At 43.0% G+C, this 26,851-nt stretch overlaps 4 protein-coding genes and 1 long non-coding RNA gene across 28 annotated transcripts in view; 1 reads left to right on the top strand and 4 right to left on the bottom strand.

The window, feature by feature from the left end:
• Positions 1-3,953, bottom strand: part of LOC131575444 (uncharacterized) — a 60,326-nt gene extending 56,373 nt beyond the window's left edge. Inside the window, exons 1-2 of one of the 2 annotated variants that reach the window (XR_009276804.1) lie at positions 3,757-3,952; positions 1,993-3,062 (exon numbers count right to left, since the gene is read on the bottom strand). This is a non-coding gene — a long non-coding RNA (uncharacterized LOC131575444). Of the gene's footprint in view, positions 1-1,661; positions 3,063-3,756 lie in introns of those variants that run through there. The other variant, XR_009276802.1, reaches the window with a different exon arrangement.
• A 15-nt stretch (positions 3,954-3,968) lies between these two features.
• Positions 3,969-9,583, top strand: LOC131575395 (transmembrane protein 126A-like). 15 transcript variants are annotated; one of them, XM_058830902.1, is made up of 6 exons: positions 3,969-4,061; positions 4,385-4,551; positions 5,891-6,015; positions 7,815-8,008; positions 8,630-8,744; positions 9,321-9,583. In XM_058830902.1, the coding sequence occupies exons 3-6, from the start codon at positions 5,900-5,902 to the stop codon at positions 9,523-9,525; spliced, it is 630 nt and encodes a 209-aa protein (XP_058686885.1). In that variant the 5' UTR covers positions 3,969-4,061; positions 4,385-4,551; positions 5,891-5,899; the 3' UTR covers positions 9,526-9,583. The 15 variants fall into 15 exon arrangements, with proteins under 15 accessions (XP_058686885.1, XP_058686812.1, XP_058686875.1 ...); XM_058830829.1 differs by having other exon boundaries at positions 3,973-4,100; positions 4,390-4,551; XM_058830892.1 differs by having other exon boundaries at positions 3,974-4,061; positions 4,390-4,551.
• A 149-nt stretch (positions 9,584-9,732) lies between these two features.
• CREBZF (CREB/ATF bZIP transcription factor) lies at positions 9,733-17,781 on the bottom strand. Of its 5 annotated transcripts, XR_009276778.1 has the most exons (4): positions 16,775-17,781; positions 16,050-16,127; positions 14,626-14,696; positions 9,733-11,136 (listed from the first exon to the last, which is right to left on the bottom strand). XR_009276778.1 is itself a non-coding variant. In XM_058830795.1 (3 exons), exons 1-2 carry the CDS (start codon positions 17,701-17,703, stop codon positions 16,079-16,081), a joined length of 978 nt encoding a protein of 325 aa, XP_058686778.1. In that variant the 5' UTR covers positions 17,704-17,781; the 3' UTR covers positions 13,658-14,696; positions 16,050-16,078. The 5 variants fall into 5 exon arrangements, 1 of the variants encoding a protein (XP_058686778.1); XR_009276779.1 differs by lacking the exon at positions 9,733-11,136 and adding an exon at positions 13,585-13,602 and having other exon boundaries at positions 14,626-16,127; XR_009276781.1 differs by lacking the exon at positions 9,733-11,136 and having other exon boundaries at positions 13,658-14,696; positions 16,693-17,781.
• Positions 17,782-20,715: 2,934 nt separating this feature from the next.
• CCDC89 (coiled-coil domain containing 89) lies at positions 20,716-22,399 on the bottom strand. The gene is given in 5 exon segments (XM_058836836.1): positions 20,716-20,965; positions 20,967-21,086; positions 21,088-21,193; positions 21,196-21,716; positions 22,395-22,399. Coding segments are annotated over 5 exon segments (1,002 nt in total).
• Positions 22,400-25,348: 2,949 nt separating this feature from the next.
• Positions 25,349-26,851, bottom strand: part of SYTL2 (synaptotagmin like 2) — a 52,067-nt gene continuing 50,564 nt past the window's right edge. For all 5 annotated transcript variants that reach the window (XM_058857546.1, XM_058857544.1, XM_058857527.1 and 2 more), the window contains one exon: positions 25,349-26,566. In XM_058857546.1, coding sequence (XP_058713529.1) covers positions 26,421-26,566 — 146 coding nt within the window. In that variant the 3' untranslated portion in view covers positions 25,349-26,420. The remainder of the gene's footprint in view (positions 26,567-26,851) is intronic.

Here is a 26,851-nt window from a genome sequence, read left to right on the forward strand (position 1 = left end):
TGGGAACAAAAAACAAAAAACAAACAGACAAAAAAAAACCACAAAAAAAAAGAAAAAAAACAAAAAAAAAATGGATGGAAGAATCCCCTCAATCTCCCTAACATTCACAGGAGTAACAGGGATTACTTGAAAAAACAGCCATCTTTTTAAAAATTGTAGAATGTTTTGAGTTGCCAGCATGCCTTTAATTATGTTTAGAAAGTTAAAGTCTATTGCATGAACTAGACAAATTAAGTCGTTCAAAATCACAATGAAGTTACTGATTCGCCAACATTTTTAATCCTGCAATTTACATGCTTAAATACACTCTTAACAATACCCTTTTAATCATCAAATACATTCACACTGGCAACTTCAATACACCGACTGATGTGACAATTTCAAGCATTTCAAGGGGGATATTTGTGTCTCTTGACTTTACATTTAATGTTGCCAAAACACACATCCTCGTAACACCGAAAAGGAAAGTCAAGCCTTGCTGTGCACTAAGACTGACCCAAACTGCCGGGAGACAAACAGGAAATTCACTGATTTTTAAGGCCAGAAGGGACTACTGTGATTGCCCATCTCATTTCTGCACTAAGGAGCCTACAAGATTTCACCCCAAAATTCCTGCAGCAAGTATTCAGAAACTGAATTACAGCTGAACATCTGACACAGAAACATCCTTAGTGTAAATCACCTAAATCAGGATTAAAACTTAAATTATGAAAAGCCTCAGTTTTCCTTCTCTAAACAGGTAGGATACAGAAGCCTCACCAGTACATCAGGGTGACACTTTTACAACACAGCAGGATGAATTAAAACAGAACTCCTCCACACACGTTTCCACCTTTACTACACATAATGGCAAGCAATTCCATGAATGACAGTGCCATTCATTAAAATATTTCAGGTTTGAAATTTCATTTCTACACTGTTATTTTCTAAAATACAATCACAAAATCTCATTTATTGTTTTTTTTCATTAACATAATTCTAGCAATCTGCATGGTTTATCATTATTTATATAGTAAATGTTAACTCATAACTAATGAAGAGTTATTCCTATATGGAAGAGAATCCAAAGTCACATTGACTACATCCTCATTTCTGTTTGTAACATTCACTTTTTGTCCTTTTCCTCACATTTTGTATCATCAGATCCAGGGATATATCAGATCCAGGCACATCTGGATAGAAGAGCTAAATAAAAAAAGGTTCACATGACCCTTACTCTATTAGCATATTTCGAAACTTTAAATCAGTGTCTAATTTACAAGAAACCAGAAATAACCTATGGTCTGCGAGTGTTTAAGAGTAAGAATTTGCCTTCATATACTTCCCAGTTGTTGTTTGAACACTGGAAGACACATTTTCCGAAGCTGCAAACACAAACTTGAGGTGAGAAGAGGCCAAATGTAAGGTTGTTTGTCTTTTCTTAAATGCTGCCATACTACAGCCTTAAAGACACCGTTTTATATTGTACTAAAGCATGGAAATTCAAGCTAATTAAAATCATATTTGAAAAAAAAAAAAAAAACACATTCAAATCACCTTCAAAACACAGCTCTCATAACTTGTTTTTAAAATTAGCCTTGATACTTTGTTATTTATTTATGTTGCTACTGACAGGTGATGTTTATCTGCCAAACATATCACAAATAGATAACAGATTAAACTATGGTTTTAAAATTTATTATTGTTTGTAAGAGAGGCTTCTCACAAAATTAAATGTCATACTTTTCTCTTGGTGTCTGTTCAAAATCTCAGATGGCTGATCTTTACAAAAAAACCATTTGAGGCCAAATTTGACATAAATCTTAAAGGATAGCATAAAATTACTTTTAAAAATTATTATTGTAAGTGCACAGATTTTTCTCCCATTTTCAATGCAAAAGAAAAACGATTTCCATTCCCCGTTAAAGCATTTTAATTTGAAATTGTTAAGTACTAGAAATCAACAATCTAACAATGAAGACACAATATGAGATATGAAGCTTCATAGCCCACCTTTCTTCTTGACTGGCATTCTTCTTCCTACTTCTGAATCTGGTTGCAAGCACTTATTTACAGGTACTAACGAAGTACTACTGGAACACTCTGCAAGGTCAGGAACTGACTATCTATTGCAGAACACTTCTACAGTTCAGTAAGGAAATGCAGCTTCAATCTTCATTTCTATGAATACTTGCTGTTCCCTTGGATTGGACTTCCGATGCTCTCCACAAATAAGAAGAAAAAAAGGGGGGGAAAGAAGCTTTTTGATTCTTTCTTTAAGAGATGCTTTCAATTTCTTTAAAATATATTTGACTCTATAAAAATACAAGAGCAAACGTTCCTTGGCAATATAAAACCTTATTATAACTCCTCTTCTGGCAGAAAAGTTTGAAAATTAAAAGATTTTATGCAATACAATTAAGGCACAGTCCATCTCTAGGCAGCTGTCTCAATACTCCACCTGTACATGCTCAAAAACATATTATTTGCAGGACAAAAACGCCCAAGTAATCCAAATAAGGAGGAAGACAAAAACAATCCAAAGTGCCTCTTTAAGCTCTTTCACTTCTTGAATTAATTCTGCTAGCTATGTATTAGGTGACTACACAGCAGACTGAAAAGATCCCTTTTTCCTCACCAGACAACTGCCTTCAAATATCACCCTCTTACCCAACAGAAGTCACTGGGCACTTTCATTTTTATTATCTGCAAGCCACCCAGCCTTACGGTCTTTAATGTCCCTCTGATCCTCCCATGTATTAAAAGAGAGGATTGAAAACGAGGAAAGCAATCCCTTGACCTGGAATTATTAAAGTGACAGTGCTGCCCACTGGGCACTTGGGCAAAGCAGATTGCTTTATACTGGAGTCATTTACTTCATGCCATTCCTTCCCTTGCACAGCAGCAGCCACCTCGTGAAAGAGGAATAAGGAGAGTTAGAAGAGCTTCACAAAAGGTTCATTTTCAGAGATAATGAAGTATTAATGAAATAAAAAGCAAGCCATGAGATCAGTCCGGAGTTTCCCACTCAAAAGCGCAGCTGGTTGGCTTCAGTATCAGCCTCTCTCTCTCTCCCCCTTTTTCTGGAAAAACAAAAAGAGAAACAGAAACGGGATAGATTTTCCTCATCTACTTCGTTAAGGAAAAGTCTGAGAAAGGCGGACAAGCTCCAAACGCTTCCCTTCCCCGCGAGAACGCGGAGCCGCGATGCACATGACAGGGCTTTGCTGTGCATCGCCTTCTCTGGGAGATGGGCACTGCTTGTCAAGGGGGCGGCTCTGCTTTGCTCTCTGATGTTCACAGTCGGGATCTGTTCGTCCCCGCATCCCGCGGGCAGGGACTCACCGCCTGTCCCCCCTCATCCCCTCCCCACTCCACCCTCCCCCGGTTCTCTCGAACGCAAAGGGGTCTGTCTGCCTGCGGCTTTCTGAGGCGAAACAAGGCACAGAGGGCTGGCTGGCTGGCTGAGGGACTGGGATGGAGTGCAGGTGAACTGGCGGAGCCAGGCTGGGTTTAAGGACGAGGACAATTCCACCCCGGGCTGCTAAGGGACAAGCGAGAGGCAGTAGCTGAGGGGATGAGGGAGGGGTTGGAGGTGGGGCGAAGCGAGACGCAGCCGGGGCGAGGGGCGCTCGAAAGGGGCGGGACGGAGAGGGAGCACAAAGGAGCCGGTGGCGAGGGAAGAGGGCAGCGGGCGGGAGGGCAGCGGGTGTTGCGGGGGCTGAGGGGGCAGGCGGGGAAGGGGCACGGGCTGAGGGAAAGGGGTCAGCGGGTTACCCCGAGGACTGGGCCTCCCCGCACCGAAGGGGGAGTCCCCGCGTCCCGGCCGCCGGTGCAGGGTCCGCGCTCAGCCCCGCCGCCATCGAGGAGCCGCCGCCGCCATCCGCCGCCCCGGCAACCAGCGCCGGGCCCCGCCCGCCGGCCCGCAGCCAATCGGCGGCCGCCATGCTGGGCCGGCGGCCAACGGCCCAATCACAGGTGGCTTCTGAGGGCCCTGGGTCATGTGAGCGCGCAAGATGGCGGCGCCCGCGGGGAGGGCGTGAGGTGGGAGGTGCTATGTTGTAGGCGGCGGGAGCGACTCGGTGAGGGCGGCGGGGCTGTCTCCGCCCGTACGGCGCAAGGTCGGAGCCTGAGCCCGCCGGGGAAGCCGGAAGGGTCAGCGGGGTGCGGAGGCAGTGACTAGTAGCGGTGGGGTTTGAAGGTCGGGGTCGAGCCGCAATTTCCTGGCGTGAGGGTTCTGACCTGAGCCGGGCCCCGGGGCTTTGGGAGGGCTCCCTCTACCTCCAGCGGCGCGCAAGCCTCAGGGGGAGAGGTGTGTACGAGTCGTGTGCACAAGTCGTGTGCAAGGCTCAGGGAGAGGAGCGTGATTACAGCTCCCTGATGTGCTCTCTGTGGTATCCCAAAGCACAGGTTTGGGGACCCTCCTCAGGCGGCCCGAAGCGATCCCGGTGAGATCCTGCCCGCTTGTTCTGCTTTCTCCGTTCCTGCATCCTGACAAGCCCGAACACAAGCAGGCTCAGACCCATAGGTAGGGCTTAGGACACAGCCTTCACGTTATAAAAGCAACTTAAGGTAAGTAAGATTGGTAAAGTAAGTCTGGGAGAATTTCATCTGCAGTAAAACATGTAGGAAAAGAAGCACTTGAATCACTAAACTCTAAGTGTAATCAAGAGCTGTTTGAAAGGGTTGGCCTCAAATGGCCACCAAAATGCTCTTATCACTTTTTGCCCCCCTCAACAAGATGGAGAAGGGACGAATAAAAGCTCAGGGATTGTGGTAAGGACGGGGAGTTCAGTCACCAATTACCATTACAGTCAAAACAGTAAGCTTTGGGGAAATTGAATATTTTGTCAGTCAAATCAGAATAGGGTAATGAGAAATAATGCCAATCCTTAAAACACCTTCCTTCCACTGCTCCCTTTGTTCCTGTTTTTCTCTTATGTCCTCCCTCTAAGAGGTGCAGGGAGACAGGGAATGAGGATTGTAGTCAGTTCATCATGTGTTGTCTCTATCACTTCTTCCTCCTTGCACTTTTCCTTTTCCAGTGTGTGGTCTCTTCCACAGGGGTCAGTCCTTCAGTAGCCATGTGGGTCCCCCACGGGCTCACATGTCCTTTCCTAGTGTGGGACCCCCACAGGTATTGCCAGCAACCCCCTCTAGCTTGGGCTCCTCCCCACATGTGGCCACATATCCTGCCAGGAGCTTGCTCCAGCACATGCTTCCCACTGGGTCACAGCCTCCTTTGGGCATCCACCTGCTCCAGCACAGGATCCTCCAGGGGCTGCAGGCAGATCTCTGCTCCACCCAGTACCTCCATGAGCTGCAGGGGCACAGCTGCCTCACCATGGGCTGCACCAGGGGCTGCAGGGGAACCTCTGCTCTGGTGCCTGGAGCACCTCCTGCCCTTCCTTCTGCACTGACCTTGGGGGTCTGCAGGGCTGTTCCTCTCATATATTCTCACTCCTCTTTTCCAGCTACTGTTGTGCAGCAGTTTTTATCCTTTCTTAACTTTCCCCCACTGGACTGGTTTGGCTTAGACTTGGCCAGCAGCAGAGACTTGGGCTTAGACTTGGAGCTGGCTGAACAGACTATGTTGGACATGGGGGAAGCTCCTGGCATATCAGAAGCCACCCTTGCATCCCCCCTGCTACCAAAACCTTGCCACACAAACCACTGCAACTGTATGCTTTCTGACTTATGCCTTAAAGTAAGGATTTATTTGGTCAGGGTTTTTTCTTACAGTTTTTCTTACAGTTCTATTGACAGTGAAGTCAGTTTGAACCTGGAGCATTGCCACGAAAAGTAGGAAATACATTTGTGATTCATAGTGGCAGAGTCTAAATGTTTATTTGATTCATACTGGAGCTATGTAACTTTGATTGCATTTGTTTATTTTTTCCATATGATCCAGGACTTGAAGATGACAGGAAGAGAGTTTCTTGAACTAGATTCTCCGCAGCAAAGACTAATTTTGGAAAGATTTAAGCGGATGGAAATCATACAAAAGATGTTCAATGAGCTTCCTAAATCAGATCAGTAAGTGCTGGTAAAATAAATGAAGATAAGTGCATCAAACATTTCAAGTCCTGGAGGCTTTTATTTTTCCTTATTCTTGTATTACAAATTTTCCATGCAGTTACAAAATTAGTTAATTGTGAAGATGCTTGCTATTGTCCAGAACAGAAAACTTGTTTAATGTTTTTACAATATGGTTATTTCAGTGTTGGCTCTGGTCCTGCTCAGCAGGTTTCTGGCATGTGCTCCCCAGTGCTTAGGGTTCTGGGATGGCTGATCAGCCCTGACTGGCTCTGAATGTGCTCACAGTCCTGTGCTAGAGCTAAGATTTTCTAGCAAACTGAAATGTGATTCTGCTGGAGTCATCTTGTGTCCAGCAGGGCTGGCCTGGGGCCAGAACTGAGTGTGCATCAACCTGCTGGTTTCTGCATTTCATTCTGCACCACTCATGGTTTCAGGAAGGCGAGACTAAGGTATCCAGGTGGTGGTGGAGGAGTCAGCTGGAGTCCTGCAGGCTCACCAGCAGGGTTCTGTGCAGCACAAAGCCAGCTAAGTGCCTTCTGGGCCTCACAAATGACCTTTTGGTTTGTGATACTGCAGGTCACTGCAAAACCTGAGCCAGTTCTGTTAGGAGCCATTTGCATGGGTGTATCAGCTTGGATAAATATTTTAGAAACAAGAGTAATCAGAAGCTCATTTTATTTATATTTTTTTAATAGGACTAAATTGCTGGCTAAAAAACTGCAGGTTTTAACGCAGGGCCTCCCCACAAAAGTGAGAAAGGCTGCAACTTTGTGTAGGATCTGCTGTCCTCACATTTAGCCTCCAAAACTCCTCTTTCCCCAGGAGAGCAGGGGAGGCATATACTCAGTAGTGATGTGGTAATGTCTGGATAGAAACTCAGGACTTACGGATTGCTGGGCCTTGGAAAGGAGTAGCTGCCAGTCCCTGGCAGGACTTAAAGCTTGTATCCAGAGGGGAGCTCACTAATGTCTGGAAAGGAAGAGCAAGCACACTGCAGTCAAATTGAGAGTTCCTGTTTACCCAAGCACTTGTTTTTAATACTTGGGAGCTCAAACAAACAAAAAACTACAAATCCCAACTCTTCAATCCTCCTTTTCTTTTGTGCAGTATAGCAGTTCTGTACCTTACTAAGTAGATTTTGCTGGTCCTGGGTAAATTAATTTGCTCTAGTTTGGATACTTAAATATCCCACTGAAATTTTAATCTCAGTCCTCTGTATTTGTTGACAAGCTTGCCTGTGTTTCACTGCCTGTGATTGTAAAGGTAAAATTTGAATTTTCAAAATAAGAAATAGTTGGTGTCCTTGATGTCTGACATTGTAAGATTAGCAAGTACATCCCTGAAATCTTTTCTGTATGATTTTTTTAGTGCTTAATATTACCTGAAACATTAAAATGTAGAATTATAAGTAGATTGACTTGACTTTTTTAAATTAATAATTTTATTGTATATATATATATATATATTTCCTCATTTCTTTACAGAAAACATTGTCCTTAGAAATATGCTTATTAGGAGTGCTTTAATGAAGCTTCAATTAACTATAATAATGGGGGGGAAAAAATTGTAGCAACGGCTTCTCAACCTGCTACTTCACTCTTGAAGTGTGTGTAAACTCAGGCATATAACAAAGGATGCTGTACTGGCTGCTTTGGAAAGTAGTTACTCTCCATTCTGCACCAGTGAGAGATTTACATCTCTTACCCCTTGTTGCAGGATTTTCAGAAGAGAACTGTAGTGTTGACTAAACTAATTTTACAGTTCTCAGTTGCTGAAACGACTTTTTTCTTTCACAGGAATCTTTGTAATCATGGAAAATACTTCCTAGCAGCAAATTCAAGCTTATGTGGCTTAGCAGCAAATAATTTCTTCAGGAGCATCCTACATGTCAGAAAGGCTTCCTTGGTGTCTGCTATGCCAATGGCTGTTATTCCATTTCTTTCAACAGCAGCAGTTTATGAAGTTTTTGTGCATAACCCTTTATTTTCAGGTACAAATCTCTTTAATTCTTTTTTTTTTTTTTTTTGAAAGGGCTTTGCTTTCTGTACACAATGTAACACTAGAAGAGCCTTTTCTTCCTGCAGAACAGTGCTATTAAACTATTGTGGTCTTAAAAAAACTTCAGTTTGTAAAGCAGAGTTTGAAAAACAGAATGCATTGAACAGCAGTGAGTTCTCAAAGTGGAGTGGAAAAGGAGATACATATGTTTATATATTTCTGAAAAAAATATTTTACACATTACTTATTTTCAGCATTTTTCATTCAAAGTCATGTAAAAGTGACTACAACAAAGCAGTTCAATTTGCCCCCATCTGTACAATTTCATTTGAATGTCAACTTTCAAATGATAAATTTCTTTTGGCTTGGAGTGGGAGTGATTGTTTCTGGGTTTTTTTTTTTGGGGGGGGGGAGGAACTGTTATTGTTTTGGTTTGGGATTTTTTGGGTTTTTTTTTATTTTTAAAAAGAGTCCTCCTTTATAATTTTTTGCATACCTGTACAGCTTGGAAGTTTCTGTCAAGAGCTTATTTTCAGGTTCTTGCACACAGCTTATAAATTGATGTGGTGGAGCATGTGTGGATATTGGCAGTGAAATATTGTTTGCCACACAGGTCAGCTGAACTGTGAGGTCTGTGCTGTGATCAGAGGAGGATTAGTAGGTGCTGTTGTGGGTGGTTTCTATCCCATTTTCCTGGCTATCCCCTTGAATGCAAGCCTTGCAGCCAGGTATGTCGTACTTGCAATGTATTGATTGAAATATATTTATGGGTTAAATGTTCAGTTCTTAGTGTAAATTCTGTAGATATTTAATCTGTGCACACTTGTCTCCTTGTAGACATTTAGGATGTGGAAGGATATTTACATTAAGGCCATCTAATTACAAAGGGAAGTCTGTAAGAGCTACACCAAAGTGAAATAAGATCTGCAAAGTGATCTATTGGGAAGCCCTTGTGTTTAGCAGGAACCTTCCAAGTGTCCCAGGGTGTGTGCAGTGGTGGCTGCTTCCTGCCACCAGTGAAGGTGAAGCCAAGAGACTTCACTGACCCTGGTCAGTGCCCAGCAGCCAAAGTCCTGACAGGTGTCATTCTTTGTAGTTCAGAGCACAGCAAGGGCAGGGTGAGACTTGGTGAGACCCAGGGTGTGGCCATGATGTTTCAAAGCATTTATCCAGAGAGCTCAGTATCACCAGGTCAATTTAATTTAGGAGAAGGAAGAGAAAATTACTATTTACATAAATATTTATGTTAAATCTTGACACTTGAATGGAAAAAAAAGTAAGTTTCTTCCACTGTTTCTGTTTAGGTATATGTCAACTCCCTTGCCAGGGAAAGAAAATATGTTACGCTACTGGCTCACAACTGCTCGGCCTGTCTTTAGAAAGATGAGTCTGGCTATGCTGGTACAGGCTGTGACTGGATTATATCTTGCCACTAAAGAGCATGGAATATATATCAAAATGCTGCTGCAGATGAACGCTAGCAGGGATCCTGAAGAGCTACCTGAATGAAGTAAAGCAACTTTTCAATTGCCTTGGATAAGTAACCATAATAAACAAGATAAAGAGGTGTTGCTGTGTCTTTTTAATACAAAAATGAAGTCTGTGCACTGGCATTTTTCAAGTTTTGAACTTAAATTAAATGCAGGTTAAAGTTCATTATGCCCAGTTTAGTGTATACACCTGAATAACAGACAGGTGTGTTGCTTTGAAAATGGGAGGCAAGAAAGCATTTATAGTGCCTGCTTAATGTTTGATTCTAAGGTGATGCTACAACTTTTAGAAGCTGTAAAAAATTAGTATTCTTGGAAAAAGAGGTTTTATCCTTCTCAATGCAAACTACAGATATTTATTGAAAAAAAAATCAAGGCAAGGTTTTATTACAGATTCCTCAAAATCTGAGTATTTTTCTCCCTTTTCTCCATTTTTCTAGCACAAAACTCATCACAAGATTACCCTTTTTACAGTGTTGGATGGGTCATACTGTAGAGAACACTTCTATCACAGCAATCAGGAATGATAGTCATGTCAGGCTTCCCAACATATCGAAAAAACAGCCTTTGGCCTTGTAACTATTTTGCCTTGAAATTAAGTCTTTTCCTGAAGGATAGGGCTGTGTCAAGAGGCCTTTGAGGACCAGTGCCCTTAGCTGAAATATGTCAGTATGTCTAAGATCAGTGGTGCAGAGTACTGCATTTATCAGTCAGGTGTGTCTTCACATTGGTGGCTATATGTTCTAGACCAGTATAAATTGCAGCTCTCCTACTGCACGAGGTGTCTTTAGTGTATTCTGAGAGCTAAATCAGGAACAATACTCAATCTGATGTATGGTCTTAACCCCCCTAAGGTGGGGGTTGGCCTCTTCTCCCAGGCAACAAGTGACAGGACAAGAGGAAATGGCCTCAAATGGTGCTAGGGGAGTTTCAGGTTGGACATCAGAAATTTCTTTACAGAAAGGTTTGTTAAGCATGGGAATGGACTGCCCAGGAGGTGGCAGGAGTCACCATCCCTGGAGGTGTTCAAGAAACCACTGGATGTGGTACTTGGTGCTATGATCTAGTTGAGGAGTTGGTGATGAGTCAGAGGTTGGACTCGATGATCCTGGGGGTCTTCTCCAAACCTAAGTGATTCTGTAACTGTAAACACTGTGCTGGTCAACAGTCACTTCAAAAAAATTCTAGCATCCCCTGCGATGCATGTGGAAATATTTATTAATGAGAAGTAGGAATTCAGCATTGAGACCTTTAATTGAAAGGGGTTAAAATTTATGCTGTAATGCTGATAAAAAATACATTGAAGCTGTTTCATCATCTTTATTTACCTTAAAAATGGGTCATTACAGCAGGACCATGACGCATTCTTTCTCTATAAGGAGGTGCAGCAGCCTTGTACAGATTTGTACAGGGAAGCTGCAATACAGACTCCCTGTTGTTGTTAGAGATAATTTAGTTTTCATTGATTCAAAGTATCGCTGTGTCATGTGGTGTTTCCATCCTGCACCCAGACAGCTTGGCCTTACCTTAATCACCCCGACTGAAGATTCTCATGGAGCAAGTATTTTACATGACAGTGAACTGTCATATCTCCGGAAGCCATCAGACTTTAACCAACAGAACCACTTACCTGTGATAATAAAAAAATAAAATAAAGGTGTTATTGTGCAATAGTATCTTGAAGAATGACAGTGATTGGCTCAGTGATTACTGCAAGTGTTAAATAAGTTAAAATACTGTAAACAGATTAATGGGCGAGATTAAAAAAGATCTCCCTTTCCACGTACTACTTTCATTTTGGTTTAAATTGAAGTGATAATTATCCTGTCACCAAAATGCATGTTCTGATGTTTAGTGGTCTGACCTGGACAAACCACATCTTTTTAGGTACTCATTTCTTAATGTGAAAGATGAAGATTGTTTATTAAAAAAAAAGTTACACTCCTCAACATTTTTATTAAGTTACAAAGACCAATAGTTGTTTCCAGCATCACTGATGAACACTCAAATTGCAAGCATGTACTTTTACATATTCAGCACTAGTCACATCAAAGGTCAACTGAACACTCCTAAGACTAGAGAGGTGGTGTGTTTGTGAACAAGTAAACTTTTCAATTACACCCTCTGTACTTCTCTTTAAACTGTTGAGGGAAGTGTTCTCAGAAGTTAATCAGTAAAGTCTGAAGTTGCTTCAGAATTCCACAGGACAGCATGGTGCTATCCCAGTTCTGGCAGCATGTGTGGAGGAGTGCCTACAGAGGAATCTGGGAATGCTCCTTCCATTCCCTGTTTCATACCCAGGATATGAACTACCTCCTACAATTCCCAAGAACCAGTCCCCAGCCTCCGACAACTGTAATAAACTCCCCACAAACACGGAGTGAGAACAGGTGTTAGTTGGATCCTTCTGTCCACCACTGTAGTAGAAACAGGCCAGATACAGGCTACATATCCCAGAGACTGGACTTCAGGCTATACTCCAAGTCTGAACTACAGCCAAAAGAATGCCAAGAATAGCTACAGATAAGAGCCAACAGAATTTCTAAAAAAGCACCACTTTTATCTTCTAGATGCACCACTCTGAATGCTGTCTCAGTATTACAATCTATTACAGCTCCTGCAAATGACACCCTCATCCTCCCAGTACACGTGCAAGTCCTGCCCTTGGCATCCTCCTGATAATGAGCACAAGCAGAGTTATTTCTCCACATCTGCATATCCCACTTACACTGTGTGGGAAAATGTAGAATCAGCAGCTGGTAACGAGCAATTTTTGCATAGGGTGTTCTTTAAACAGAGTCCATTTGAATGGCTCCCATACCAAACATATCCTGCAGATATTTTACAGTGTAACTAATAGTAAATATAGCCCTATCATCAGAATAGTGCTGATTCCAGCAGAAAACTTCCTTAACTACAAACTCTAGAAAACATAGCATTTTAAAAATCAGTAAATGTACAAGAACCCTTTGTATTTTGCCAAAGATCCCTGTGTTTCACAGGGAAAACTGATAACAATTTTGACCAATGACGTAAGAAATCTGATTATTTGGAACTACCAAGAAATGCCAGGTGTTGGAACATAGTTCACTGCATTTCCTTTGATATCACCTCTCCAGGCAGCAACAGATTACAGAAGAACCAATTTGTTTTTAGTGCCCAAATGCTTCAAAGCTCTTCAGAGGAAACAGAACACTACCAACAGTCAGCACCAGAATCAAACTCCAAAGGACTAAAGGAGAACTGAGCATGAAATTGTTCCATATTTAAATACTAAATAGTCTTCAAGTGACTCTGTTGGGGAAAAAAAAAAAACCAACATGTAAATGGAGGTAGCATAGCTGTGCAGCTGAACACTGGCAGCACTTGGTTCTGTGGTACATACAAACATGTTTCAGTGCTGAACAGGGCATTTCCTACACCTAGAGGCCAAAAAGGCAGAGCATGCCCGGATGCTTTCACATTTTTATGCAGTATTTTTTGTGAAATGCTCCTTTTTATCATGCTGCAGACCTCTTTCACTAGAAAGTGAAATGCTAGAAAGCCAGTGCACTATTTTAAACTGTCCTCTACAAAAATAAAGCATTTAAGATGAGCAGATATCTGAACATAGAGTACGTGGCTCACTCCGGAGCACTGAAAATGTTCTGTCCTTTCAGCACTGTCAAACCTTTTGTTTTTAACACTCACGCCGGTGTTTATTTAGTGTGTAATATAGCAATTTGATCAAAGATTGTGATTCAACAGCATGTATGATCTGAATGAAATTTCAGAGCCTAAAAATAAAACAGAATGAAGATGCCCATAGACCACAGAAGGGTCTATGTAAGTATTTTACTCCTCCATGGTACATTGATCAAACATATCCATATCAATAAAAAAATTAGGAACAACTATGAAATACAAGAAGTGCGGATTCTCAAAAGTACAGCTCTATCTGCAGTTCAAGGAATAACAGCTTTGTGTTGTCCTCACCACAAAATTACCTTTAAAGACAGATGAGCAAAACATTTCTCCTGCATACCCTGACCCATTTTAACTTGTTTTCCAGTTGATGATCCAGAGATAGCAGCATTTTCCCCTTTCTGTTTTACCACTTTGTTTAATGAACCAAGTCATCCATGAAAAGAAAAAGATGAAAAAACATTTGAGCCCATAAACTGAAAGATCAACAAGTCTGATTTTATTATGGTATTGTATTCTTATCTGAATGGCACATGATTACAAAGAAACATTTACAATATATTTTCAAGTATTAAGTTACGTCATTTCAAGGCTTTCAATTCAAAAAGCTACATTAATAATACACCATACAGATAGTACAGTTGGTTAGAGTTTCAAATAACTTCCTCCCTTCTATTTGGTTTAAATATGATTCAGTAGGCACTAGAAATGCCTGCAGCCACTGACTTTCTTGGGACTTGACCTTGTTCTTGTACCACAATACATCATTTTGCATGTCAGAAAATCAGCTGCTCCCAGACACAGCCACAGGTTGTGTCATGACAGAGCATTGTGCAGGTTCACAGCAGAGGCCAGAAGAACTGTCCCTGACCCTGCCATTCAGCAGTGATGCAACAAGAAAGAATGCATATTTAAATTAACTTAAAAAACACTCCTACACTGAAGTAACCGTAAAAATGCCACTGGAACATACCATGCTTGCTACATTAGTGTTTCTCTCTTCCTCAAGCACGATAAACTGCAAAATAAAGCACGTTCATGAAGTCTGAGCTAGGCAGGTTGAATCTAAACTATTTCCATTTTGCATATCAGTCAGTGCAGGTCCTGGTGGTTAATTCTGACTCCTGTGCACTGGTATAACCCATCAGTTACAGCAGTTACCCAAGTTAAGACTGAAATTTTGAACAGCCCTATTGATGCCACCACAGAAGTATAAGGTCACACATATCCCACTAAGTCTCTTTCATGCTGGCAATATCCCCTGAACAGATGGAATTCTGCATACAGTGGAGTAAAACCTGTTTGATAGAATACTGCCTTTTAAGAAAAAAACATCTTGAATGACAGTAAATAATCCCAGCATTCAATTTTCTTTTTTTTTTAACCAAAGACAGCAAAAGCCCTGTTACCTCTTTATTCTCATTTCTTATACTACCTTTTAAAATAAAGCAGGAAATGTGGCCAGCAGCTGGTCCCGTCTCTTCTGCCCCAACACAGCTGAATCCACTTTAGCATAAAGAAAAACAAGGATGCTAAATACACATATACTTTATCACACAGTGATGTTTCACAAAGAAAAATCAAACTCCTTTGCTACTGATGAAAACATGACAGGGTCTAGCACCAATAAAGCAAGTGACTGTGAGCAAATGCTTTCACCTACTTAGCCTTAAACACATAATTTAAGGCTTTAAGAAACAAGACTTCAGAAACACTAAATAGCATTATTTTTTAAAAAGAAATTAATAAATGAAGCTGTTTTACAAAAGCATTCTTTGTGAAACCTCACTTTACATATTATCATTTTCACAATCCTTCTTCCCCCAACTGACATACATTTAAACAACCTAAACATTATAATACAACTGAAAAAAGAACCCACTCATCTTTTGTGATAGGGAGAAACACTGACTAGTACAAGAAAACACACACTATTTGTTCGCCAAACTATTTTTCCTCCTATCTCAGGAGCAATTATGGAACATTTTCATATCATTAGCTTCAAGATAATTTGCTCATCTCCAAACTGTGCTTAATTATATTGGGTCATAGATTTCTGGATACTGTAAGAGGCTAAATCAAGAATTCTACAGTAGAGTTAAGCACGTGCATATACATGCAGTATTTTTAAAATTTAAAGCTACTCTGAAGTAACATGGGATTTTCAGTGTGCATGGGCACAGAGATTTATTTATGGGAAGGCAAAGTAATGAGTTACTTCGATCCACTGATTCTTCAAACCTAATTCTCCTTAGAGGTCCATGCAAGAGTGACTCCTCTATGTGAGGATTCCTCTGTAGAGATTTAACCAGTGCTCAGGTTGTTTCATCGGGTCAAACTCTGCATTATGAATTAGAGCAAGCTAGAGAAGAGCTTTTGAAAAGTACCGTGCATCCCTAACACTAGACAGCATTTCAAACCAACAGGTCACACATTCCTTTTCTTTTTTTCCACTCAAAAAGCATTTACTTAGACTTTTGAGACAGTCCCCTGGAATAAAAGTCTACAAATGTCACATCCTCCCATCAGCATATTTTCCTTTTTCAGCTCATCAGATATGTGGTTTAATAGGAAATTTCCATTTCAAATGGTGTGAGCGTTTCTTTAAAATTCGAAATGTAGCTCCTGTATTGGCTACTATTGTAGCCAATGTATTTGTTTCAAAAACAGAAAGAGGAAAACAGGTAATGAGAATGATGTGATTGTAACCTTTACTATTAGTTGTCATCCAGAGCTAGAAACATTTTGGCAGAGTAGGTCAAGGACCAGAGACAATTTTCTGAACCAGTCATTACAAGAGACTGGGATAAGCAAAGCAAGCTGTCTGATACCACATTATGGGAATATATTGATCCTTACCAGGTTGCGAGGTGGAAAACGACTGTTCTTTAACCCCTACACAACGGAGCCTGGCAGGGCAACCACCTAAAAGAGAAACTGTCAGAGAGGTTTTAATAGTAATGTATAACTGAGATGCAGTACAATTTTATATGCATGCTTTCTTTTGCCGATCATTACTATTTTCTTAAGTCTGTCCAGTGACGATGTCATAATGGAGTTTTTGTTTGGTTTTCTAAGCAAGCATTTTCGGCTCCTCAGGATAAGCAGGCTAGACATTATCTGACTCAAGACCGGGTAGTCAGCATTATCTTTACTGCGAAGTGGAGCCGAGCACACCTTCATGCATCAAGTCGGCATGATCTTTTCACCCAAGTGCTGCGAACGGGCTCTGGCGGCACCACGCGCGTGTCAGTCTGCACGACCACTGTCGCACTGCTGCACACAGCTCTGCGCGACTCCCATCGCCAAACAGGCTCACACCACTACCGTCCACACGCCAGATTTACAGGACCTTAAACCAAGGCCACCGTCTGGCTCCCAACGTGCCGTTCGAGAGATTTTTTTTGTTACCCTGGGCACTTAAGTAAGCGCCAGGCTCCCCTCCTTTGCATCTCCCCCAATACCACCCCATCACCACTGCATGGATTCTTTTCCTCCGCACCATCGCCTGCTTCCTCCGCCTCGACGCGAGGCCCTTACGGGTGAGAACCCCACGAGTACTTGCAGCAGGTACTTGACCCTACATTTTGAAGGAGGCCGCTGCCCGGCGAGCACAGATGGAGCAGAACTCCACCGACACCTGATCCCGGTCCACGTGCAGGCAGATCCCGCCGGGGGCCGCCCACTCCTCCTCCGTCTCAGTCACCGCCGCCGCCTCCTCCAGGCCGCGGGGCCGGGAGCTGGGCAAAGCGTAGTCGTGGTCGCTGCTCTCGCCGGCGGGCTGGAGGTGCTGGTGCTGGCGGCGGGGGCTGCCCGTGTCCCTGAAGAGGCTGGTGCTGAGCTGCAGCCCGCCGGCCCGGGTGCCGGCCAGGCGGCTCAGGAGCTGCCCCAGGGCGCTCTGGTTCGCCAACACAGCCCGCAGGTAGCTGCTCTCCCGCTCCAGCTCTCGCAGGCGGCGGCTCAGGCCGCGGTTGCGGTCCCGCAGCTGCCGGTTCTCGGCAGCCAGGCCCTGCAGGCGGCTCTCCAGCCCCAGCACGTACTGCTTCTTCTTCAGCCGGTTCAACCGCGCCGCCGCCGCCGCCTTCAGCCGACTCCCGGCCCCGCCGCTCCTCCGCCCGGCCGCCGCCGGCCGTGGGCCCTGGCCCGGCGCGGCCAGCGGCTCCGGGTCCCCACAGAAGCAGCCGCTCAGCTCCGCGTCCAGGTCCCAGTCCGGCCGGGCCGCCTCCAGCAGGTCTCCCAGCTCCAGTCCCGGGAACCAGTCCTCTTGCTCCCACACCTCCAGCGGGCCGCCGGGTGCCTCGACCTCCTTCTCCTGTCGCCGAGGCTCCGGGGCGCCCGGGGGCTCCCGCCGCGGCGGCGGCTGCGGTTTGGGCCGCGCGTGGCCCGGGTCCCCTTCCCCGCCGCCATCCCGCCCTCTCGGGGCCTGCCCCGCTCCGGCCAGCGGCCAGACGGCGCCCGAGGGGCTGGCCCCGCCGGCCGAGGCCGCCAGCAGCTGCGTGAGGCTGTGGCGCATGGCGGGAGAAGCGCCCGGCGGGACCGGACGGAACCTGAGGGCGGCGGGCGGCGCGCGACGCTGCGGCCCGGCGCTCCCGCCGCGGGGCCTGTCGGGAAACGGCGGGGGGTGGGGAGGGGTAGGGAAGCGCCTCGCGACTGCGCCCGCGCGGGGGAAAGGCGCGTGAGGGAATGGCGAGGGGGAGGTGTTGGCAAATGTGGAATAATGTAAAAATTTTCTTGAGACGGGATGTTGTTTAACGTTTGATGTTTGTATACTTTCAAGCCTAATCAACGTGAAGGGAGATCCGCGAAAAAGAGAGCTAACCAGCTCTAAGGGATCTCCGGGTGTTAGATGGACAAAATAATTTTCACTAAAATTGCCTTCTTAAGATTTAGGGCTCAGCATGTTTCAATGACCTCAGACCTAGGGGGAGGTTAGCAAAGGTTGGGAAGAAGGATGTACCGCTGATAGTGGACACACAGAATGCAGGATTTACAGGCCTCAAGGACATCTGGCAGAACTCCCACGATAAGGAATAAATTAATAAACCCAACTTGACAACTGCACTATATCAGCTGCGACTGGGTAAAACAATTTCAACACGGGAAGATCCCAACCACTAACTCACGGACCACCGACCCCAAAAAAAGAAAAAGATTGAGCATGCAAACTAATTAGCAAGAGAGAATCATCAACTGATAGAATACTAATTAATACAAGGACCAAGTAACTTGTAGCTTGTAACACCAATTCCCTTATTTGCTAAAACGTATAAATAGCAAAAAGTTTTGATAGCTGGTGTGTTTGATATGTGGAATACCACCGAGCACCCAGGCTTGTGCAACTCTGAAATAAATTAATGTCTCACATGTGTAGTTATTGGCTTGTTGCACACCAGGTAACAAATCCCATTTTTGTGGGCAGCAGGGTGACAGGTGTGGGAGGCTGGGGGAGTGAGGGGAGGCGTGTGTAGCTGGGGGGATGAGAGGTGTGTAGGAAATGTGGGTGTACAGGAGGGAGAGGGGAGTGTGACGGGGGGTGAAGGAGGGAATGGGGGCAGTGACAAGGGGTTTGTGTGGGAGGGAGTCGGGGGGAAGATCTCTCACACGTAGACATTGCAAAGGATGGGAAGGAGGACGTCCCTGGGGAGTGCAAAATGGGGTCTTTGCCACCACACTCCGTGGCTGGGGCTGGGCCAGAAGCCTGTGGGGCTGTTCTGTCGTGCTGCCAGAGGTTTACTCTGCCCAGCTTTAGAGTATTTAGGCACCTGGTTTCAGGGTCTCTTGCAGTGACCAGAGGGATGCAGGTGCCCCTTGTTGCCTATGGACTAATTCAAACATAGCAGCCAGCCACACTACCAGGGGCGTAGTGTGTAACTTGAGTCAGCTGGCATTTACACTGTAGCTGCCAGCACTGAGATTAACTAGATGTGTGTGGGGTGGGCACCTCGGAGCAGGGAAGTATGGTTAAAAAGTAGGAGAATGTGGTCCATAAGATTCATGTTGAATGACACTTGTAGGAGCCAGAATCAGATACGCTGTGGTTTGTCGCACAGCAGATAGTAGAGCAATACTTTGCACCTGGCTTTGTGTGGGTTCAAGGACAGTCCAGAGAAATCCAGAAGAAAGGTTGATAGCAGCTGCTTACGTAGAGTCAGAAGCAGAGAATGGTTTGGGTAAAGAGACCCTAAAAATCACCTAGTTCCAAACCCTGCTGCCTTGAGCTAGATCGGGTTGCTCAGAGCCCCATGAACCTCACATTGAACACTTCCAGGGATGGGGTTATCCACAGCTCCTCTGGGAAACCTGTCCAGAGCAGAAACCACCTTCAGCCAGTCTTTGAGATGAACTGGTCACTGGCCTCCTGACCTGCTGCTTCCAGTCATTTCTGTAAACAACCGCAATAGATACCAAGTCTGATACTGTCATGTGGCTTTCAGATACTCAGGACCAAGAAATACTCAATCCATTTTCTAAATTCTTGAGTTATCCCAAGGCATAAACATGTGGCAAAGAACTTGAGGTACTCTGAAGGCAGCTGCTTACAGCCCAGGTGGGGAATGCTGTTTGACCTGTCATGGTGGTTGTTTTGGTTTTTTGGGTTGTTTTTGGTTTTGGTTTATTTTTGAGATTTAAAGAGCAGGAGCTTAATCTCAGCAGCAAAAGAACTTCCTTCTTGCCTAGGAGACTAGCAAGAGAGAGTGGGAGGTCTCTGTATCCCAACAGTGCTGACAGGAAAGATTTTTCTTTTTGTCAAAAACTGCCAGACATGCACAAAATGGAAGAGTGTATCACTAATATTTATCTGCAGAAAACAGCTAAAAATAGGAAAAAAATCCTTAGTGAACATCTAGAACATCATCGTATTCCAAAGAACAGATTGAAATCATCCAAAAGACTTGACAATTTATTCTGAGCTGAATGGGGATATAAATACTACTCTGGCATTAAATAGGGTTTAAATGACTGCAGAAATCTGTCAGACTACTAGAAAACTATAAACAGTAATTTGCTTGAGAATCAGTTGTTTTATGATATTATTAGATTACCTGTTATATCCCTGAATTTAGAGAATTTCAGAGATATTGCAAGGTAGGATTTCTTTCTTGAGGCCTCAGAGCCTCTATGTGCCCAGCCTGTGTTGAACTTCAAAGCAGAATCAAATACAAAAGGCTAAGAGATCGAGCTTTCAGTCATCATGAAAAATAAAGTGATTTAACAATAAAAAACCTATGATTCAACAGAGATTAGCACTAAATAAATCAAATTAAAATTTATGTTTCCCACCCTAATCATTCATGTCACATGTTTGACTGGTTCAATGATCCATGTTCAGATTTAAGAGTGTAGCAACTTACATTCATAAAAGTGTAATGACAAAAAGGTTACAGAACTGTCAGTGGAGGAGGGTTTAAGCTGGTGAGGACACTATAAAGAAATCAGAGGATAGTCCCATGGAGAGGAACAAAATTCAGGGGGGTGTGTTACAGTAGAGGCACCTGTTGAGAGGAGAACAGAGAAAAAATTGCAGTTATGCAACAAAGTGATGGAGTTTGACATTCACAGCTCTCTCTTTAGTCAGCAAATCCATACTGTGCTTTCTGTAAGCATTGAACCGCAGCAAGAGTGCATTGTACGCCTGCTTGCTGCGTTCTAGCTGTCCTAGGAGCTCTTGAACCTTCAGATCTTTGTCTGCTGCTGCTGCTTCCTCTTTCTTGAGGCACCTTCCTGCCCACTGCATGGCTTCTTCCACAGTCTCTAACTTCTCCAGCTTCTGCATCTCCCTTATCTTGCAGAGCTTTGCTCCTTTACGTGGCCAGGTTCAGTAGCTGCTCTTTCTCTTCATGTGCCCTTTCCAGCTTGGCTTGCAGCTCACTGCCCTGAGCCCTCTGCTGACTCTGCCTGCTCAGCCCTTGCAGCAGCTTGTTGGTGCCTCTCCTGTAGGAGTTGCAGCTGCTTCTTCAGTGAATCCACCTCCCAGGCATAGGCATCTGCTTACTGGCTCTGACTTCCAGCAGCTCCTTCTCTCGCTCCCAGGCTCTGTGACTCTCATAAGCATATTTCTCCTGCAAGGAGCATAATTGCTGTGAGAGCTTCCTGGCCTGGGCCACCAGCCAGAGTACTTCAGCTTCCTTCTCCCTCACAGCCTGGCCGAAGAGCACTTCCCTGTCCTGCCGCAGGTGCCTGTTCTCCTCCCACAGCTGCATGTGCCGTTTTTTGAGTTTGTTTTTGAACTGGATTATCTTTCAATGGTTTTTGACCAGACCTATGAAGCGCCCCTCCAAATACTGAATACCCTGGGTCTGGGTTTTAACTTTCACAGCATCCTCTGCCCTCAGTTTCTTCAGCTCCATGTTGAGCTGCTCCAGGTCTCTGCAGCATTCATGTGTGTCATCCACTTTCTTCTTCAGTACAGAGACAAGATGATTATGCTGTTCTAAGTGTGAAAGCAGCGATACCTCCTCTCTCCACTCCTTAGAGCTCTCACAGAGCTCCTCCAACCTTTTTGTCAGATCTTCCACGTCTTTGTCTCTGGATCACCTGTGGAGTCAGCCATCCCCACTCCTATCTCCTAAGCCATGGCACCCCTGTCTCATGCAAAGACAAGATAAAATTTTACAATGGGTGCTTCTGTCAGTGACACTTGGGATGACTAAACAGTGCCCAGTGGTCGTGTGGCCAACACTCCTGCCATAAGTTGGTGGTGTTTCTCTGGAAGTCAAGAAAAAGTGATGTGGTTCATAAGTTGGTGCAATAAGTTGGTGGTGTTTCTCTGGAAGTCAAGAAAAAGTGATGCGGGGGAACAGGACCTCCCAAAACCAATGTCAGCCAGCAACCACAGCTGGGCCTTCCCCTCCTCTGGTTCAGTCAGGCACACTGAGACTCAAGGTTGCCAGACTCCAAGAGCAAAAGCAAAGAATGCAGGTTTAGTATTTATGCAAGCCTATTCATTTGCTGATGACTAATTATTCCTTCTTGAGGCATTGCCCTTGTAGCTACAAGAACTGCTATTATATTTAGGTAAAAAGCTTGTAAGTGATAAAGCTGCAAATAATTCCTTACGCAATCCTTTCCTTCTGCCTTTATTTTCTCCTACAGCTCTGTATTGTAACTGCAAATAAAACACAGAGGGTTACGTCAAACTTCTAATAGATTCAAAAGATTTCTATGATAGTAGGTTGCTTGTTAAAAATAACTGAATAGCCTTACCCCATGCTTAGAGATTTATGAATCAAATGAAAGATCTATACAATGTTAATAATTAGTGAATGTTTTGTGATACAAAGCCTCTGTTCCTGGAGAAAAGCTCCTCACCTGAGTTTGCACACTGATCTACTGGATTATTTTAGGCATGTAATTTTAAAAATTCGGTTCTGCTTCTTCAAATAAGGAAAATATTGATATTACATATGCACCGAAAAGGTTATCGGTGCTGAATCACACAGCATGCTACCTAAACATTTGAAAAATTAGCCTAAAATTCACCTACAAGTTTTTCATGTGGATGCAGACCTGAAACAGCATGCTGATAATCAGGTTTTGTGAATTCCAAACTTTGACTAAAGATTGGATGTGAGAAGGAAGCTTAAAGCAAGGATGAAAGATAATGTACAACAAAAATAAATAAATGCCTGTGAAGAATTTCAGAGCTGTGTAGTAGCAACTGCTACTAGTAATTGCTATTAGTGCAGACACCAGCTCTGCCTCCACCATCCTGCACTCTCTGACTGCTGTTGCTATTTTGGATCCTTTGCAAATAACGGAGGAGGGAGGGAAGGATGGAAAGGTTGAGGCCATCCTGTGGAAATACAATGAGGAGCAAGGTTTAAGAAGAGAAAACTATTTTCTTACCAGGTATTTTCTCTCTCCTGTGTTTGTTGTCTCTCCTATTGTGAGGTTGTGTTACCATAGAGGTAAGATGCTGAATCCAGTCACTCCAGAGCTCATGACCTCATCCAGGCTGCTTGGAGCCAGGCCAGCCCACCAGGGTGGCTGAAAGAGCTGGCAGCTCTCTGGCAGTTTCTTAGCAAACAAACATTGCTGACACTCTCAAAAGCACACAGATTTAGAAAAGGAAAGAGAATTTCCAAGCTTGAACAACTCCTCGTTCTCAGCTTATGTCCTGCACATGCCAGAGGAGATCAGAATAGCAGACTCTGACCTCAGACCACACTCAAGCTCCATAGAAAATAAAGACAGACCTTGCCCTGAACAATTTGCAACTTTATTCAACACCTAATAAAAATCGGGCAGATAGGATAGGGGAGGGAAAAATAAATGCAACTGCAAGAAAGAAGTCAGTGAAGGTTTTGCTGAATTCTCTGGAAAAGGATACAAAGGAGAAAGAAGAGAGTGCTGTGGGTAACAGACATGAAGTAAACAAGAGAAGGAAGGCAAAGTATGCATTTCAAAATGAGTAAAACCAAAAGCAATGGGAGTTGCTGCACCAACTCGGGCTTGCAGCCTTTACTTGCAGAGCTGGGAGGTTTCTGAACACAGAGCACAAAAGAAGACCTAGGACTTTGAAGCCTGGTTTATAGCAAGTGAAAACCGTGTAATTTAGAAGATATACACATATGTATATATGCATATACACACATGGGTACTAAAAAAAAAACTAATTATGAGCGAAAAAAAGACGAACTTGTAACATGAAGGAGAAGAGAGGAAGGAACTGTTGTGTTTCTCCAGACAAGAATGAATATACATAAAGATATTATAGGAGTGTGGCTGCTTTGATTCTTAATTCAAGTTCACCTTTATGACAAAGCATAGCTATTAATTTATCAAACTGCCCTTTAATGATAGCTAATTATGCACCTTTAAAATTTTTGTTATGGATGACTAAAGGTTTTTCCTTTGACTTGAGAGCAAAGTAACAAGTTTCTTGAAACTTTTTGTCTTAATCAACTTCCCAACTCTCATTTCTCTATCAGCATATTATCATACTACTGAAGTAAGGAATTCTGTATATGATGAAAAAAAAAGGTATTAAAAACTGGGGAGGAATTTTTGTACTTCTGGGACAGTTTATGTTACTTGGCTCAGTTTCTTGATTAACCTAGATGAGTACATAGTACTTCTGTGTCATTAGCTAGTCAAACTAGTTAATTGCAAGTGCAGTGTGCAAGTAAATCTTGCATTCATGTTTAGGTAGCTTTTCAAAGTTTGAGGTTTGGTCCATCAGTGCAGTGGTATTCAGAGTCTTTTGGGAGACCAGAAATATTGTGTCAGTTTCTAGGAGGGCTAAAAAACAGCAAGACACAGAATTTCTTCTACTTGATCAGAAGACAAGGAGATTGCCGCTGTCACAAACAAAACATTTTATTTTGATAGCAATGAAGTTCAAGTATTAAAATTTTGTGGAGTATAGACCATGGGACCATGGCACATTACATGATACTTGCCTTAAGACCCCATCCCTACAACAGAACCCAAAGCTGTTTTGACTTAGCAGTATATTTGAGCTTCACAGGAGATACAACTGCAATAAAAACATTAATCCTGAGAAACTGAAGGTCATGTTCACAGCAACCTCTGTTTTCAGGTGAAAAATTAATTCACATAAGGAGTGAATACAAATAAATTAGGTGCCTATTCTTTTTCAGAATCACCATAATTTCAAGAGTGGCTCTTCAAGAATGTAGAATCAAAGCAGCAACTGTTCCATGTTGGTAAGAATACATTGTTCTGAAGTGTCATGTGCACATGCTCCATAGTCAAAAAGTGTTTTTTATATGTCTGGCAGAGTGGAAGCTGCAGCAGTTACTAATCTCATACAAAACACCTGAAGCAGGAAGATATCAAAGACTGGCAAACTGTTTTTGACATTTGTAAACTCCACAGACTGCTTGGTTGACAAGAGGAAAGTGGATTTTCTGGCAGGTTGAATAGCATCTTTCCTTTTTTCAATTCATAGTGTATAATAAATACCAAGTAGCATTTAAATTTGTATGATTAAACCAAGCAATTGCATTGGAGCTGTGAAGAGCTCCCTTCTCCCCTCTGCTCTAACTGAAGTAAAAGATTTCACCAGCTTTTAGACTTAGCTGGAGTAAAAAACTGTGTATTTCTTTTCAAAAATGTTTTCTGTCTGCATTTTGTTACATTGCATGCTGAATGGCTAACATAAACCACTGGCATTTAATAAAACTGAATTCCTATTTCATTTAAATAGGATGAATTTATTAAAAAAAAAAGAAAACAAAATTAATATATTTTGTACTTTATGTATTTATCTACTAGCATTTCTACAAGTTACAAACTGCAGTCTTATTTCCTATGCCTCAAAACTAAGCAAAGCCCACCACAGTCCTACCAGTCTCCTAACGGTGGCGCTGAAGCACAGGTAAGTTCACTTCTTGCAAAAATAAAAACCAAAAGAAGCTAATGGATACAGGCACAAACAAGTGCACTTTGGAGAATAAATACCCAACATTCTTGTCATCACTAAAACTGGCACATTTAGATCCTTTTGAGTAGCACTGGAATAAAAATAGTTTCACCTTTACATCTTCAGCACTTAAGTATTGTATGCTAGCAAGATGATTAACACATGTATAAGCAAATTTTTTATAACCCTGATTTTTTACAGTACATTGGAAAAAAGTCCTCTGCACCTTGTAGAATAGGACATTGACAGTACCACTTCATGCCACACTTGTTTCATTGGGGGAGTAACTTTCATGTCCTAGAAACATACAGTTACAACTAGAGGAACTTGCAAAAACTAAGTTCTTCATGCCCATATTCCATGCTGGAGAGGTCTGACACAGCATAACGAGGATACAAACACATACCAATGAGCTTTAACATTAATGTTGCTGTCTTATCAGTAAGACTTCATGAACAATCCTAGCAATGTACAAAAACAGTTGACTTGCTCTTATATTTCTGCTGGTTATTTGGATTTTTAAGGGATCAACAATGCTTCCGTTAGACAACACAGTCATCCAGGTATCACAGCTACCTCTGACACTGAGTTCTGTAAACACCTTCTTTCTTGAAGTTGCTTTCAGTGAATAAGAAATTTTAAAATCCCTACAATTTACATAATGATCTGCAAGCAGATGTTTAATTTGAAATACAAAGCGACATCTGACAGCACAAAACCAGAACAGTAACAGAGCAGAAACTGTCAAAAAAGCTACTGTGTTCCTCTTCTAAAGTTCCACCCCCATGCTTTTAATTTCATTCCCAAGGTTTCTTTTTGACACTAACAAATAAAAATCCACCTTATTTTGTCAATTTTGCAACCATAAGCATCCTGAGAGGTAGTGTATCTTCTATCCAGGTGTTCGGAGAGTTCATCATCTTCTCCCAAAGGGCAGTTTCATCTGAAGTAGAATCCATCCAATCTACTGTGGTTCCATAGCTTTTGCCTAGAAAAATGTCAATTTTAAAAGAAAAATTAATGTGCTGCAGAATTAAGTGCAAACAATCAAATTTGCCTGCTCTAAAATGGTTACACCTCCTCAGATAGTTCACCCAATGCTTTGGAGATTCAGTTCTACATTTTTACACTTGAGAAATTTTGTCAAATACAATTTACAACAATGTCACACAAATTTTGCCATCTTGGTCCAGAGTTTTTTCTTTTTATCCTTGGTCTTTTTGTCACAATCCCAAGGAAAAAGATGCCAATTGCCCATACATCTGCGAAAATT

The sequence above is a fragment of the Poecile atricapillus genome, chromosome 1, assembly GCF_030490865.1.
Source record: "Poecile atricapillus isolate bPoeAtr1 chromosome 1, bPoeAtr1.hap1, whole genome shotgun sequence".
Classification (NCBI taxonomy): domain Eukaryota; kingdom Metazoa; phylum Chordata; class Aves; order Passeriformes; family Paridae; genus Poecile; species Poecile atricapillus.